This window comes from Budorcas taxicolor, chromosome 17 (genome assembly GCF_023091745.1).
Source record: "Budorcas taxicolor isolate Tak-1 chromosome 17, Takin1.1, whole genome shotgun sequence".
NCBI lineage: Eukaryota > Metazoa > Chordata > Mammalia > Artiodactyla > Bovidae > Budorcas > Budorcas taxicolor.
This window is the reverse complement of record NC_068926.1, coordinates 8,364,601-8,381,042: the sequence shown is the minus strand read 5'-3', so window position 1 is coordinate 8,381,042 and position 16,442 is coordinate 8,364,601. Positions and strand designations below refer to the sequence as shown.

At 44.2% G+C, this 16,442-nt stretch overlaps 1 protein-coding gene across 1 annotated transcript in view; it reads left to right on the top strand.

Moving 5' to 3' along the window:
* DCLK2 (doublecortin like kinase 2) overlaps window positions 1–16,442 on the top strand; it is a 189,471-nt gene that overhangs the window by 11,170 nt on the left and 161,859 nt on the right. The window contains exon 2 of the mRNA XM_052654635.1: window positions 13,652–13,983. Coding sequence (XP_052510595.1) covers window positions 13,652–13,983 — 332 coding nt within the window. The remainder of the gene's footprint in view (window positions 1–13,651; window positions 13,984–16,442) is intronic.

Genomic DNA, 16,442 nt, shown 5'->3' with positions numbered 1-16,442 from the left:
TTGGACACGACTGACCGACTTCCCTTTCACTTTTCACTTTCATGCATTGGAGAAGGAAATGGCAACCCACTCCAGTGTTCTTGCCTGGAGAATCCCAGGGACGGGGGAGCCTGGTGGGCTGCCATCTCTGGGGTCGCACAGAGTTGGACACGACTGAAGTGACTTAGCAGCAGCAGCAGCAGCATGCTGTGGCGGAGAAGGCACTGGCACCCCGCTCCAGTACCCTTGCCTGGAAAATCCCATGGATGGGTGAGCCTGATGGGCTGCCATCTATGGGGTTGCACAGAATCAGACACGACTGAGCGCTTTCACTTTCGTGCACTGGAGAAGGAAATGGCAACCCACTCCAGTGTTCTTGCCTGGAGAATCCCAAGGACCGGGGAGCCTGGTGGGCTGCCGTCTATGGGGTCGCACAGAGTCAGACACGACTGAGGCGACTTAGCAGCAGCAGCATGCTGTGGCTCTTTGATTAATGGGAGTGCTCCTCAGCATCTCAAGCAAAAATGTGTGTCCTTGTAACTTCCCCCTGTGATTCTAGAGCCACCCTTTGGAGCCGTAAGACTTCAGATGGGACTGAATGGCAGCGCTTCACACGTCTCATGACAGTAGTCATGCTTCCTCTAGTTTCCCCTTTCTGCCCATCCCCCAAATGTAACCACTTTTTTTTTAATGAACATCTGGTTTCTTTATCTTTTAACCTCTTGACTGAATTTTTTTGAGCTGTTCTCACTATCAATCTCTTGCTTAAAATTGGAGCCAAGTCTTCCTCTAAGATGAGTAGTGAAATTTAAAGGTGGACTGGGGAAACCTTGTCGAGGATGGTTTACTTCTATTCAGATGATGAGCCAATTGAAGGACTGACCCTGTGTCCATTATGCCCCAGCTTACTTACAGATAAAGTACGATGGGCAAAACTTTTTTCTATTTCTGTTTTGACTGCATGGCTCCTAGTTGTGGAATGCAGACTTCTGTTTAGTTGTGACACACGGACTTAGTAGTTGTGGTACACGAGCTTAGCTATCCCATGGCATGTGGGATCTTAATTCCCTAACCAGGGATTGAACCCGTGTCCCCTGCATTGGAAGGTGGATTTTTAACCACTGGGACTCCAGGGAGGTTCCCTAGATGGGCACATTTTGGTTTAAAGATCTCTTTCTCAGTATCCTTAAAACTGCAGCATTTCTCAAACTTCTTGCAGTGTTGGGATAATTAAAATTGAAAAACAATGTAAAAACCTAGCAGCCAAGTTGCAGAAACCCAGCACTGCCTTAGTTATTTTAAACACACTGTCACTTAAATATTTATTGAGGTAGATGTACCTGTGCATATAGGTCTTAGACACCAGTACAACTAGACAAACAAATTGATAACCTAAAAGCCAACAAAACTCTGTAGCCAATAAAAATGCAAAATAGCGACATAAAGCTCCAGATACTATTTGCTTAAACTAAATTGTTATTCCCAGTGTGATCGTGGTGCTGAACGCTGATCAGGCTTGGTGTGCTGAGTTTCAGAATGTCGTGTGATGAGTCTGTTTTGTACCAGTAATGAACCTTCATTCTCACAGGGTAAAACTGTGTCCTCTGGCCTTAACTCTCTGTGCAAATGTCTTGTATGTAGAGTAAGTCCCTTCCTCCTCTTTACCTCCCAGCAGAATTGCACAACATGATGCCAGAAGTGTGGAGGCTGTTTGCACAGAGTGGCCTGACTGCGCTTGGTTTAGAAATAGACATTCAGCTGTCCCAGATAGGACGGTGTAAGCATTTTAAGTCTTACTGTTAAATTAAGTACAGAACTGGGAGTTCCCTGGTGGCCTAGTCGTTAGGCTTCTGGGCTTTTACTGCCATTGCCCGGGTTCAGTCCCTGGTCAGCGAATCGAGATCAAGGAAGCCATGTAGCCGGAGAAGGCAGTGGCAGCCCACTCCAGTGCTCTTGCCTGGAGAATCCCATGGACGGAGGAGCCTGGTGGGCTGCAGTCCATGGGATCGCTAAGAGTTGGACGCGACTGAGTGACTTCACTTTCACTTTTCACTTTCGTGCACTGGAGAAGGCAGTGGCAGCCCACTCCAGTGCTCTTGCCTGGAGAATCCCATGGACGGAGGAGCCTGGTGGGCTGCAGTCCATGGGATCGCTAAGAGTTGGACGCGACCGAGTGATTTCACTTTCACTTTTCACTTTCGTGCACTGGAGAAGGCGATGGCACCCCACTCCAGTGCTCTTGCCTGGAAAATCCCATGGACAGAGGAGCCTGGTGGGCTGCAGTCCATGGGGTCGCTAAGAGTTGGACGCGACCGAGTGATTTCACTTTCACTTTTCACTTTCGTGCACTGGAGAAGGCGATGGCAGCCCACTCCAGTGCTCTTGCCTGGAAAATCCCATGGACAGAGGAGCCTGGTGGGCTGCAGTCCATGGGATCGCTAAGAGTTGGACGCGACCGAGTGATTTCACTTTCACTTTTCACTTTCGTGCACTGGAGAAGGCAATGGCCCCCCACTCCAGTGCTCTTGCCTGGAGAATCCCATGGACAGAGGAGCCTGGTGGGCTGCAGTCCATGGGGTCGCTAAGAGTTGGACGCGACCGAGTGATTTCACTTTCACGTTTCACTTTCGTGCACTGGAGAAGGAAATGGCAACCCACTCCATTGTTCTTGCCTGGAGAATCCCAGGGACGGGGGAGCCTGGTGGGCTGCCGTCTGTGGGGTCACACAGGGTCGGACATGACTGAAGCGATTTGGCAGCAGCAGCAGCAGCAAGCCGTGTAGCTCGGCCAAGATAAATAAGTACAGAATTAAAATTGCCATGATGGATGCTTGTGGATTGTGGGGTATGGTTGGCTCAGGTTTGAGGAGCAAGAAGACAGATAATGGATTTGATCTGTGGGTTCCATCCTACTGGGAGATTGTTGTTGTTGAATTGCCAAGTTATGTCTGACTGTTTGTGGAGATTAGACTTTTTCTTTTCCCCCCAGCTTTAAGGCTTTTTGGTTAGTGTGTAGCATTTTTGTTTTTACTTTTACATGATTTTGTTGGTCTTATGTTAACTTTGCTCAAATTTCAATGCCGAAGCACGGAGTTGTGGACCTGCTTCCTAGACGTTGTGATGTTCGGCGTAGCTTTCCCACCGCTTCTGCAGTGAAGGGCGCACAGGCTGTGTCCCTGCATGTCACTTCAGGAGGTTGTCTGCAGCCGTTGGCCTTCAGATGTGCTGAGGCGCGCTGGTCTTGAAGGTGAAAGATCTTGTTTTGCGTCCTCAGCCCTGCCCTGCGGGAAAGACTCATATTCGTTTTGTGAAGGTGGCCGCAGTGGTCCAGCATCCGGGTGAGAGCCGTGAGTTTTGTGTCACTCTTCCGGTTCACGTAAGTTTAAATTCTGGACGTTGTATGGTTTGGGTAGAAAACCCAAATTAAGCAGTTTGCCATGACAGGGTAGCAAGTCCGTCTAACTTTTCCTTACTCTGTATTTTTCTTAACCAGCTGGGTGTGGGAACTTATCTTCAGTGTGGTTTAGATGGAGATACTCACATTATTTCTGAGGAGGGCATGGCAACCCACTCCAGTATTCTTGCCTGGAGAATCCGTATGGACAGAGGAGCCTGGAGGGTCGCAGAGAGTAAGACACGACTGAGCAGCTAAGCACGGCACAGCATTCACTTTACGGTAGGACAGTCTCACAAGTGTTGTGCTTGATTAAGGACATCGAATCATCTTATAGGTGCAACATACCCAAGTTTATTTTTCTTGGTTATATTCCTGTATGTAATGTTTTTCCTCAAGTTTGGAAGTTGGGAAAGAATCTAGGTTTCTAAGATTTTTTTTGGTGATATTGGACCTAAAGTTTCAGCCATAGTTTTTTTATTTTCTTTCCTCTTCTTTGTTACCGTATTTAAATCTGTGTGTGTGAGCGGGGGTGAGGTGGGTGGGGGAGGTTTTCTCTAAGCTTGATGAGTCTTTGCACTTTAGACTTGTAAACAAGTTTTCTTTTTCATCAGGAAGTTCTTGCTTGCTTCTACTCCCAGAGTTAGGTATAGTCTCAGTGTCCAAGTTTTGTGTATCTGAGTTTCTGCCATGAATGTCAAATAGTTTGTAAATGTAGCTAATTAATGCTGTTAGACAGTTAATGTAAATATTTTAACAGAGGCGGATAGGAGACTTTCATAGTAACCGGTAGGGCTAAAACATAGTGTTGTGGAACTTCCAAATGTGAATTTGCATTTAGCTGTTTACAGTTTGTAACAGTAAGTGGCTCAGTGGTAAAGAATCTTCTTGCCAATGCAGGAGACATGGGTTTGATCCCTGGATCAGGAAGATCCCCTGGAGAAGGAACTGGCAACCCACTCCAGTATTCTTGCCTGGGAAATCCCATGGACAGAGGAGCCTGGCGGGCTACAGTCCATGGGGTTGCAAAGGAGTCAGACCCGACTTAGCAACTAAACAACATACAACGGTAAGTTGATGTTTTAAATGTTGAGGAGTTACTGTAATTTAGCTATTAAAATATATTTCATGTATAATTCACACAAAAACACATGCACACGTTTCACTGATTGAAAGACACATTTATTGGGGGCCTCCCTGATGGTTCAAACGATGAAGAATCTGCCTGCAATGCAGGAGACCCAGGTTTGATCCCTGTGTTGGGAAGATCCCCTGGAGAAGGAAATGGCAACCCCTACAGTATTCTTGCCTGGAGCATTCCATGGACAGAGGAGCCTGGTGGGCTATAGCCATAGGGTCGCAAAGAGTCAGACATTTCTGAGCAACTAACACATTCACTTACATTTATTGGAGTGAAAACATGTCATGGTCTGAAATGAAAACATTTCAGTAGGTACTAGGCAGCCCTCCCAGCCTGCTTGTCTTCCTCTGTGCCACAAGTTGCCCTCTGAGGGGCTTTCGTGACCCGAGAGTGTCTCGGACCACACGTGACGTCCATCAGGAGCCTGGCCCGGGCCTTTCACAGTCACTCCATGTGACAGCTACCTGTGCAAATGTTTAACCCAGGAGCAATGCAAATCCAAACCCTGAGGTGTGCAGGTTTGCTCTGGAAATACGCGTCTTCATCATGACTTTGACAAAGGTGTTCTGGGCGCCTCCTATGTACCAGGTGCTGGACTAGGTGTGGGGAACATGAAGATGGGGGTGCCGGTGTTTTCAGGGAGCTTCCAGTCTGGGCAGTGGCTTGTAACCAGATTGTGTTCAAAGTCAACTGTGAAATTAGGAAGCCTTTCTCACATACTCTGGTCACACGTTCCAGTGTTTCTGGTTCAGATGAATGGTGGTGAGGCCTGGGCATCTGGGTTCTACAATAAAACCATCATACACAAAAGAAATTCTCCCCTGAGGACCAGCAGAAGAGACAGATAAAGAATAAATGATTATGAGAGGTTAGCACACTGTAGACTCCAGATACAGTAAATACACCGAAGAACGACCTAATTTTAAAAAGTGTGAAACTTACCTATAGAAAATTCATAAAACATACATGTATAGCCCAGTGAGTTATTAGGAAGTGAACACCTTTGTGACTCCTATCAAGAAACAGAGTAGTGGGAGCTCCCTGGCTGTCAAGTGATTAGGACTGTGCTCGCACCGCCAGGGCCCTGATTCAGTCCCTCTTTAGGAAACTAAGACCCTGCAAGACGCAAGGCATGGAGAGAAAAAGCAGTAGGATGTTGCCAGCGTCTGAGAAGCACTTCCTGTGTCCCTTCCTAGTCACGGTAGTCCGACTCCTGCTTTCCTTTGTGCTTTTACTGCTGAGGAGGGCACCTCTAATCAGTATAGTTCAATTTTATTTGTTTTGAGTTTAAAGAAATTAAATCCTACTGCATTCTATTCTTTTTTCGTCTTTTGCTCACTGCTTGTAAAATTCATCCAAATTGTTGCATGTGGCTTGTTTGTTCACCGCTGCATAGCAGTACGTTATATGACCACACCACTGTCTGATCTCTTGCTGGACACGTGGGTTGATTGTCATCTTTGATTACTGAGCAGCACTTCTGTAAACACATTTGTGTGTGTGTGTATAAACTCTGGTGCCCATATACACCAGTTTCTTTTTTTGTAATTAATTTATTTTAATTGGAGGCTAATTACTTTACAGTATTGTAGTGGTTCTGCCATACATTGACATGAATCAGCCATGGGTGTACATGTGTTCCCCATCCTGAACCCCCCTCCCACCTCCCTCCCCACCCCATCCCTCAGGGTCATCCCAGTGCACCAGCCCCGAGCACCCTGTATCATGCATCGAACCTGGACCGGCGATCTGTTTCACATATGATAATATACATGTTTCAATGCCACCCTCCCAAATCATCCCACCCTCGCCCTCTCCCACAGAGTCCAAAAGTCTGTTCTATACATCTGTGTCTCTTTTGCTGTCTCGCATATAGGGTTATCGTTACCATCTTTCTAAATTCCATATATATGCATTAGTATACTGTATTGGTGTTTTTCTTTCTGGCTTACTTCACTCTGTATAATAGGCCCCACTTTCATCCACCTCATTAGAACTGATTCAAATGCATTCTTTCTAATGGCTGCCATATACACCAGTTTCTTCAGGGAATTTTCCTAGGGTGGAAACCTGTATGATGTGTACATTGTCAGCTTACTTATCACTAGGTAATGCCCCCCTGTTTTTCCTCAGTGATTGAACCAATTTAAAGTACATGGAAATTCCAGCAATATATCAAAATTCCTATTGCTTTACCTCCTTGCCACGGGTGATGAATCTTGACTGATCAGTAAAAAAAACAGGTAACGAGAGAGGAAGAGGAAGGCTATTTCAATCATGTGAGTGAGAATGAGAAAAGAGGGTGTGGTGAGTTTGGGAGGAAAGTGCATGCATCTGGTGTGACGGTACCTTGGGAGCCTGGGCGGAAGTGGCAGGGGGTGAATGGAAGTGTGTGATTTGCCGGGCAGTTGGGCCTTTGTTCTGATGGCGGCAATGCAGGCAGAAGACATCAGATCTACACTTTTCAAAGCTTGCTGTGACAGCTCTGTGGGGGGTGAGCTGCTGAGGCCTGCCACTGACTCCTAATCAGGGGAGACCCAAGAGAGGGCACGGTTGAAGGGTGAGCTCCCGAGATACTCAGGCCACTGTCAACAGTTTGGCCAATTCTGCTGAACGTGGGTAAAGAGAGAAGAGAGGCAGGAGTCTGGGTTTTTGCCTGGGCGACTCTGTAAGTGGTGTTGCATTAGGCTGGTGAATTCCAGAAGTGAAGCGTTTGAAGTCGAGTGGCAGGGCTGAGGAGTGGAGTTAGCTTCAGACGTGGCGTTCGAGATAACCACGCTTACCTGGTAGAGATGGTTTGTAAGTGGCTTGAACTCGAGAGGGCTGGACTGCAGGTGTCTTCAGCATCCAGGTGGTTGTTGAAGCCATTTGCAGGGGTGGATGCTGCTGCTCACAGGGTCTGAGGAGGATGGGGTGGATGGAGGGTGGGAAGGAAACTGACAAACAGACCAAGGAGGAGCACCAAAGAAGTGAGGTAAGCCAGAAGAAATTAGATCGTGGAGGCTGAGGAAGAAAAGGATTTGCAGGAGACAACTCGTGACTGGTGTCCAGCGCCCTCAGAAGACATCAAGTGATATTTCAATATGTGCTTTTCCTGTGGCAGGAGAGACATGCTTGGCATTAGGGCATGTCAGCCAGGGGGGCGCAGGAAGCAGAGGTGATGCCGCAGGGGCTTACGAGCAAAATGTGGGTGAGGAAGTGGGGAAAGCAGATGAGGACTGTCCAGCTGGGCACTGCGTGTGTTGGTGGCTCAGTGATGCCCAGCTCTTTGCGACCCCATGGACTGTAGCCCGCCAGGCTCGTCTGTCCATGGGACTCTCCAGGCCAGAATACTGGAGTGGGTTGCCATGCCCTTCTCCAGGAGATCTTTCCAACCCAGGAATCGAACCCAGGTGTCCTTCCTTGCAGGCAGATTCTTTACCGTCTGAGCCACCAGGGAGTGAATGGAACCCAAAGCGCATCAGGTAGAGGGGGACGGGGAATGAAGAGGGGAGGATTTGTGTGTGGTAAGGTCGGAGACACTTGTATATAATCCTGTGTGAACAAAGAAGAATGTGCCTGACTGGAAACCTCAGCATGAGAGGCAGGAAGGATCCAAATGTGGGCAAAAGGGCGTGACGTTGAATGGGAGGAGAGCGCCCTTGTCACCGAGACGGGAGAGGAGGCGAGAGAATTGGTGCAGACTGAAGCATGTCTGTATGAGATGGAGGTGTTCAGAGAGGAAGAGTTTGGGAAGTTCCTGGCTTCTTGCCTCTTAAAGAGGAGGCAGTTCATTTGGTTCAGTAAGGATGAAAGTTAATGGTTAACAGGTACCCAGGTTACATTACACAGCTGGTGACGGTCGGTCTGTCAGCCTGCTCAGCCTGAAGTTATAGGGAGCATCTCTGAACAGATGTCAGTGGTAAGAAGCTGCAGCCATGCCTCTGGAGAGAGGCAGAAGTCGGAAATCTTTCTGTTCTGCACTCTGCTTGAAAACAGTTAGGGTGATGTGTAAACCACCTCCTGCTTCTATCCATCCTTCTACACAGAAAACAAATCCTTTAAAAAAAAAAAGGTTCATTGAGGTATAGTCGACTAAGAATATTAGTTTCAGGCATAGAGCTCAGTGATTGAATGCTTTTACAAGATTACACACCATGCAATATTATCATAAAATGTTGGTTTTATTCCTTGTGGAGTATCTCACAGCCTTGTGACTTACTTTCTAGCTGGTCGTTTGTAACTGTTAATCCTCTTCACCTATTTTGCCACTTTTGCAGCTCCTCTCCCCTCTGATGACCACTGGTTTGTTCTCTGTATACAAATCCTCTTCTATATAGTATTCTTGTGATCATAATTTATAACATGATTTCCCACCAGTGTGTTATGGTCAAAGAACTGTTGTTAGAGACAGACTGTAAATATGTCTGAGCGTGTGTACGTATCTCAGCTCTCTTCAGCTGAAGACCACCAAGAGCACACCCAGAGTTGAGCAAGTTGAGTTTCCCACTCATGGCAGCAGGCAGGAGTGGACCCCACAGGATGTCTCAGGGCCACGCAGGAGAAGGCGTGACAGCTGCCGCAGAAGTTGGGCTTTGGGTGGATAATTTCAGGGAGGTTCTAAGGCAGCAGGGACTCCTTCTAGATTAATTCAGGGAGATTCTAAGGCAGCAGGGACTCCTTCTGGATTGGGTGTTGTCAGAAGAAGGGCGATTCTGTGACTCAGTGTCTTACTAAATGTTATACTGAGGGCAGACGACTGAGGGAAAAGCTAGACTGGTGAAGAAGTGGCCGTCACTGAGTGACCTTGTTTGTGTCACTCTGTCACCTCGGGGTGGCCTCATTTGATACAGATATTCTGTGAAGTGATACCCGCAGAGGAACACAGGTTGGACCATCTCAGACCAGACCCTGAGTTCTAGCTGTGACTCAGATCAATTCTAACCATCCTCAGGGACGGCTTTAGTTTCGATATATCCATGTATGATACTTAGGTATATACATGACACATTTATAACTTTCATTTTAAATGAGATGTTTATTCCTTGTTTTGGTGAGTGTGTAATGTGTCTTGGTAAAAGTTTAAAAGATTCTCTGACAAGTTAGGGGAACAAGGTCGTGAGGAAAGACGCGCCCGGTTTGCAGCCGCCGTTTCTTCCGCCTTCAGTCTCTGCATCTTTCGCAGAGCTCCCAGCAGCGCTGTGCTGGGACAGAGCATCCAGAGGCTTGCATCCTCTCTGGTCCATAGGAGCCACTATGAGGAGGGTCCAGGGAAGAATATACCACTTTCCGTGGAAAGCAAGTGACGATTTCTAGCTATGATGACTTGGTTCTTTGGGTTTGGATTTGCTGTACCTTTCTTAATAGTGAGACATCAACCACTTAAAAAATAATCAATGAGACAGATAGGAAGAGGAGCATATTAAGAGGTGGAATCTCTTAAAAGGATCAAACCCTTGAACTCAGCATCCTAGATATGTTTGTAAATAAACTTATGACATAAATCCTTAACGCCTCTTCTCTGGAATATGAAAGTGAAACTAAAGTCGTTCAGTTGTGTCCAACTGTTTGCAACCCTGTGGACTGCAGCCCACCAGGCTCCTCTGTCCATGGGATTCTCCAGGCAAGAGTAATGAAGTGAGTTGCCATTTCCTTCTCCAGGGAATCTTCCCAACCCAGGGATTGAACCTGTGTCTGCCGCATTGCGGGCAGACTCTTTACTGTCTGAGCCACCAGGGATGATAATTGAGCATGTGCTTATTACATCTTATTGGGTAATATTGCATTATTACTTTCTTAATTAAATCTGTGATTTAAAAGAAAAATAAACTCTCTCACAATGTAGCATTTTATCCATATACCAAGGTTCACTACTTGAGGATATACTTTGTCAGCTGTGTCATTAGCATAAAATGCACTGCCGTTTGGAAAACTTGTTTTCTCTCTGGAGAATGTGTAGGAAACAGAAGACTCTTTCACTGACCCAGGGAGGAACTAGGTGCTGATGAGGGCAGAGAGGAGGGATATTTTTAGGAATATTTAGAAGGTTAATACGACACTGTACAGCAGTGATGCTCCAATAAACTCCTTTTCTTGGTATTCATTTATTTGGTTGTGAGGAGTCTTGGTTGCTGTGCACAGGCTTTCTCTAGTTGCGAGGAGCAGGGGCTACTCTTTAGCTGTGACGCACGGCTTCTCATTGTGGTGGCTCCCCTGTTGCAGAGCACGGGCTCTAAGGCAGCGGGCTCAGCAGTTGCGGCCCTTGGGCTCCAGAGCGCTGGCTCAGTAGCTTTGGCGCACAGACTTAGTTGCCATGTGGCATATGGGATCTTCCCGGACTAGGGATTGAACCAATGTCCCTTGCATTGCAGGGCAGATTCTTAACCACTGGAGCACAGGGAAGTCCAAAATCTTTTTTTAAGAGAGAAACATTTAGAAGATAAAGCAGATGGAATTTGATACCGGAATATAGTTTGTAGGGAAAACCGTAAGGGTGAGGGATGATGCCTAGGTCTCTGGCTGAGGAGTTGAATAGGAAGTGATGTTCCTCACCAGGATGGGGAAAAAGGGAGCAGTGACACATTGGCAGGGGGGCAACAGATTTCAAACAGAAGCATAAATCTGGTCGTTGGAAGACGGATTGCTTCTACTCAATCTTGTAGTTGCCTGGTGTCTAACAAAGAATAAGGTTTTATTGTTTAATAGCAGGAACTATCACTGCCTTAGGAACCAAAATGTGTAAGTGCTTTTGTCCACATATTCTCTCCCTGTAGGCAGATCTGTGTAAATGACAGAATTGTAGTCAGGAGATTGTTTGATGGAGGGGAACCAGGAGAGGCTAGCTGAGGCATCTCAGTGGCTACTTTGTCAAGGTGTGACATCTTTATATAGGGATTTCTGTGTCCAGAATACAGAAACTCAGGGCTGACCTCAAAATCATGTCTTGAAACTTTGTGCTGAAATGTTGAGTGCCAAGGATACCGAGGTGGGTTTGCTGTCATGAGGGCACCTGTCATGTGAGCAGGCACTCCAGTGAATGGTGAGGAGGAAGTCTGGGCTAAACAGAAGGGTGCTCTATGAACACTTGTGTCTGCCATGGGTGCAGAACAGGATGAAGCTCTGTTCAGCAGGCATTAGGCCAGGTTCAGAACTTTACATGTTTATTATAGAACTGATCCACAAGTTTCTAATAGAAACATTATGAAGAAAGGAAGAGAGAGGAAGGAAGTAAAAATTAATCAGTAACCACACTCAAAATTGAGAGACGGGCTTTCTTTACCTGTTTTCATTCTGGCATTCTGAACTCGTGTAAAGAGGCAAAAGGAAAATGTAAAAGGCAGCTTTCCTGGTTGACATATCAGCTTTGCAGGGGCTAGTTTGATCAGGGTAATCTGACATATTAAATTAGCGCTTGTTTTGCCATTGTCATTTCTCTTTATGTTTGGAAAGACTCTCCGCTAGCTGATTTCTCTGTCCTTAAAAAAGAACAATCCCTTTTTCTTGCTGAGATTCCTTCTCTTATCTTCCAACTTAATGTTTTGGATCAAACATGCAATTAAACTTTATCATAGGTAAAAATAGTAAGTTTTTCAATGCGAGAATGGTTTTCTCTATAAAATTAAAGCAGGATTGTAATGATTTATCTTAGCTCATGAATACATGTATGTGATATATAGTTCCATTTTTCTAAATTTACACTTACTTTTGAATTACATGCTGTTTTCCCACATTGTGAAAAATGATAAACCTACAGAGATGGAAAATCTCTAAATGGTGGTGGTTGGGCTAGATTTCAGAGTAATGGTGAAGAAGTAGCATTGAAGCCTGAGGCTGGTTCCCTAACTTTTTGTGGGCAGTGGCCCAGTTGGACCTTTAAACAGAAGACGCTGCTCCTCTTTTCAGATACTTTTGTGTCTCGTCTGTTCCTGAATTGTTCACATACCTTTGGGAATCTTTGCGATCTCCATTAATTAAGACTTCAAAACATTCTGATAATAGTTAAAAATAATATTTGCATTAATAGGTTTTCCTCAAGAATTCCCCTCTACTTGTTTTGGTTATTTTGTTTTTAGCATTTAAGGCTTGTATCATCTATTTAAAATGAGGCCATTATATTACACATGTGGAAAAAAGTGAATTCTTTTTGAGTTAGAAGATACTTTAGAGAAAATCTTAGCATGTAATCCTTTTATCTTTTATACCAGAAAGTTGAGACTAAAAGAATTAGGTGTCTTCTGAGTTTCCTGAGAGAAAAATTGTGATTTTTTTTTTAATATATAATTTTGGAACTTAAAATTAATGAACATTTGGATCAGTTTAACCAATTGAAAAATAATACAGTTGTTATGTTTTACTTAGTAAAAATTAAGCCAAAGCCTACATGAATAATGAACACATCATTTTAACTAATAATCCTTCATTTAAGTAGACATTGCAAAGGGTATCTATTTAAATTATTTTAAATTCATTCTGCCATTAAGAAAAAAAATCTTGTGGTATATTTCTTTGAGCTGACAAAACTCTAGCTTCATTTTTGTAGTTTCGTTGAGTAAATGATCATATAACTGAATATAATTTAGTCAGCTCTGTGAATTTTGTAGAAATTTTTCTTTGAGGGCTGAAATACATAATTGGAAAGAGGAGGAAAACAGTTTTACTTCTTTATGTGACTATATTATCTTGTGATACAGTTATTTCTTCCAGAATGAGACATTAAAAGTTAGTTAATGGACTTTTGTAAGCAAGGAGTAACTTAGAATTCGCCTGGTTCAACAACTTCCCTTTATAGACAATGATGCTGAGAAGCAAAGTGCAGGAAATCCCCCGGTGGTCCAGTGGGTGGGACTCTGCACTTTCACTGCTGAGGGGTGGGTTTTATCCCTGATCAGGGAACTGAGGCCTCACAAGCCGCTTTATGCGGGGTGACATGTGACCAGAAAGAAACTCAGATCTTTAGTTTCTTTTCCTGTGCGTTTCGCTCATGCACACATTATGAATAGCATCACACAAGATGCTGTGAAAAAGAAAGGGCTGTGGGGAGAATGCTGAACCTGTTAAGCTGAAGAGTCCCTCAATGGACTTACAGCATTTGTGCTTCGTAGAAAATGCTTCCACAGTGGGAATAATTACATTGATAAACCTGATTTTTTTTCTTTTTAGGTGAGAGTTACGTGTGCGCGTCAAATGAGCCATTTCGTAAAGTGGACTACACCAAAAACGTTAATCCGAACTGGTCTGTGAACATCAAGGGTGGGACCACCCGCTCGGCTCCTCCCTCCTCAGTGAAGAGCGAAGTAAAGGAAAGTAAAGATTTCATCAAGCCCAAATTAGTGACTGTGATTCGAAGTGGAGTGAAGCCTAGAAAAGCTGTGCGGATCCTCCTGAATAAGAAGACTGCTCACTCCTTCGAACAGGTCTTAACAGATATCACCGATGCCATTAAGCTGGACTCAGGAGTGGTGAAGAGGCTCTGCACGCTGGACGGGAAGCAGGTAGGATGTTTCTAGCCCCACATGCCCTCGCTTGCTTTTAAACCCTCTCTGTACCACGGGAGTTACCTAGTTAACAATATGAATGCCAGAGTTGACTAGAAATGATTCTCCTAGTTGTACTTGTGAGGAGTATGTACGTCTTGGTCTTTATCATGAGAAATGTAAGCCAGCGGCTTCCTTGCCTCTTTACCCAAGTATCTCTAAAGAGATATAGAGAAATCTGTCATAAACTTTTTGAAGTATAGTGTTACTGTTGTTTAGCAAAGTGATTCAGTTATACATAGGTATGTGTACACATTCTTTTTTATTTTATTTTATTTTTTTCGCATTCTTTTTAAAATATTCTTTTCTGTAATGGTTTAATCATAGGCTATTGAATATAGGTCTGTGTGCTATGCAGTAGGGCCTTTTTGTTTATCCATTCTGTATATAAAAGCTTCCATCCACTAGCCTCAACCTCCCACTCTGTGCCTCCCCCAGCCCCCTCCCCTTGGCAAGCACCAGTCTCTTCCCTCGGAGAAGGCGATGGCAGCCCACTCCAGTCCTCTTGCCTGGAAAATCCCATGGAGGAGCCTGCTAGGCTGCGGTCCATGGGGGTCGCTAAGAGTCGGACACGACTGAGCAACTTCACTTTGACTTTTCACTTTCATGCATTGGAGAAGGAAATGGCAACCCACTCCAGTGCTCTTGCCTGGAGAATCCCAGGGACGGGGGAGCCTGGTGGGCTGCCGTCTATGGGGTCGCACAGAGTCGGACACGACTGAAGCGACTCAGCAGCAGCAGCAGGAACAGTCTGTTCTCTGTGTCCGTGATTCTGTTTCTGTTTCATAGGTGTTCATTTGTGTCTTTCTTCCAAAAAGAAGCGATATCATCTGGTATTTGGCTTTATTTTTCTGACTTCACTTCAGTGCGACAATCTCTAGCTGCACCCATGCTGCTGCAGATGGCATTGCTCCCTTCTTTCTGTGGCTCCGTAATCCTCCGCTGGGCGTACACGGCGCACCTGTATCCGGTCCTCTGTTGGTGCACCTTTACGTGCTTCCGTGTCTTGGCTGCTGTGAGCCTGGGGGTGCGTGCACCTTTGGAATCACAGTTTTCTCAGGGTACATGCCCAGGAGTGGGATTGCCGGATCATATGATAATTCTGTTAGTAGTTTTCTGAGGAACATCCATACTGTTTTCCATGGTAGCTGTGCCAACCTAGAGGGAACTGTGAACTTCTGAGGGGAGAGTGTAAGTTGAAAAGGCTGCTACATGAAAATGAAATATTCTCTATTTAAGAATGGAAACATCTGTTGACCAGTAGAGTCATTATGAGTTTGGGTAAATCACAGAAGTAAAAATAAAAGATATTTAATGCTTTTAGGAAACTCTTTCCTGCCTACTTATGTATAATCTAGAAAATGCGTTTCAAAAATGTACTTTCATAGGAATGTCCGTGTGAGTTTCATGGGGAACAGTGGAGGTAATTAAGCAGCATTTCTGAAAAATCTACACAAATTATACAGGCATATGCAGGCCAAATTATAGTAACAATATACCAGGGAACCTAATATGCTAAGAAAAAGTTGAGTAGATAGCAAGAATGCATGAATAGCAGATATACAAATACTGAGTTTCACCACAATCAGATTATCATTTCTAAAAAGAAACATGAGACTTCCAAAGTGTATTTTTTCCTAATTTCAGTAGTTGTTTAGATTTACATTGTATTAAAAATTGTAGTTTCCAGCATTCAATTTCTTACTTTATTCCATTTTATTTCTTTCCTCGAACATACTTAATTTATTTTGAAGTGTTTGGCTTGTGTAGTGCTGAGAATGAATAATAAACACTGGAGCAATGTCTTCTGTAAAAACACAATTAGTTTCTAATTTTCTAAGACCAGATCTAGTTACTGGGTTGTTATGTTAAACATAAACAAAATTTTATACAGTAGATTCTAAAAGTTCTAGTACATGATAGTGAGTTTACAATGACTTTCTTGATTAAAATTAATAGTGAGAAGGCATAACATTTCATAGAAGCCTGTCCCAAAATAGATTCACAATATGAATGGAAATAGACACTTTACATTTTAAGTTACTAGCACAGCACAACACAAAACACCTTAAGATTCATCTTGCATGTAAGTGAAAAAAAAATTAGACCACAGGACAGAAAGGAGATTTGGTAAATCAAATAGCTGGTTGTTGGTGGATGCATAGAAGACTAGAAGTGGGAAGACAGATGTGTAAGATGCCTGACAAAAGGAAAAATGAAAATCAAAGGTGCAGCAAATTAGAAAACATAAATAGAGTATAAACTGGAATTCAGTAAAGACTTTAAAAGCAGAAACAGATTTGGAAATCTCCAAATGAATGTTGTTCAGGGAAAATGTAAATAAACTATAGAAATTGAACACCTAATTGAAATAGAAATCACTGAAATTTTAGTATTCAGAAAATTATCTTTGAAAA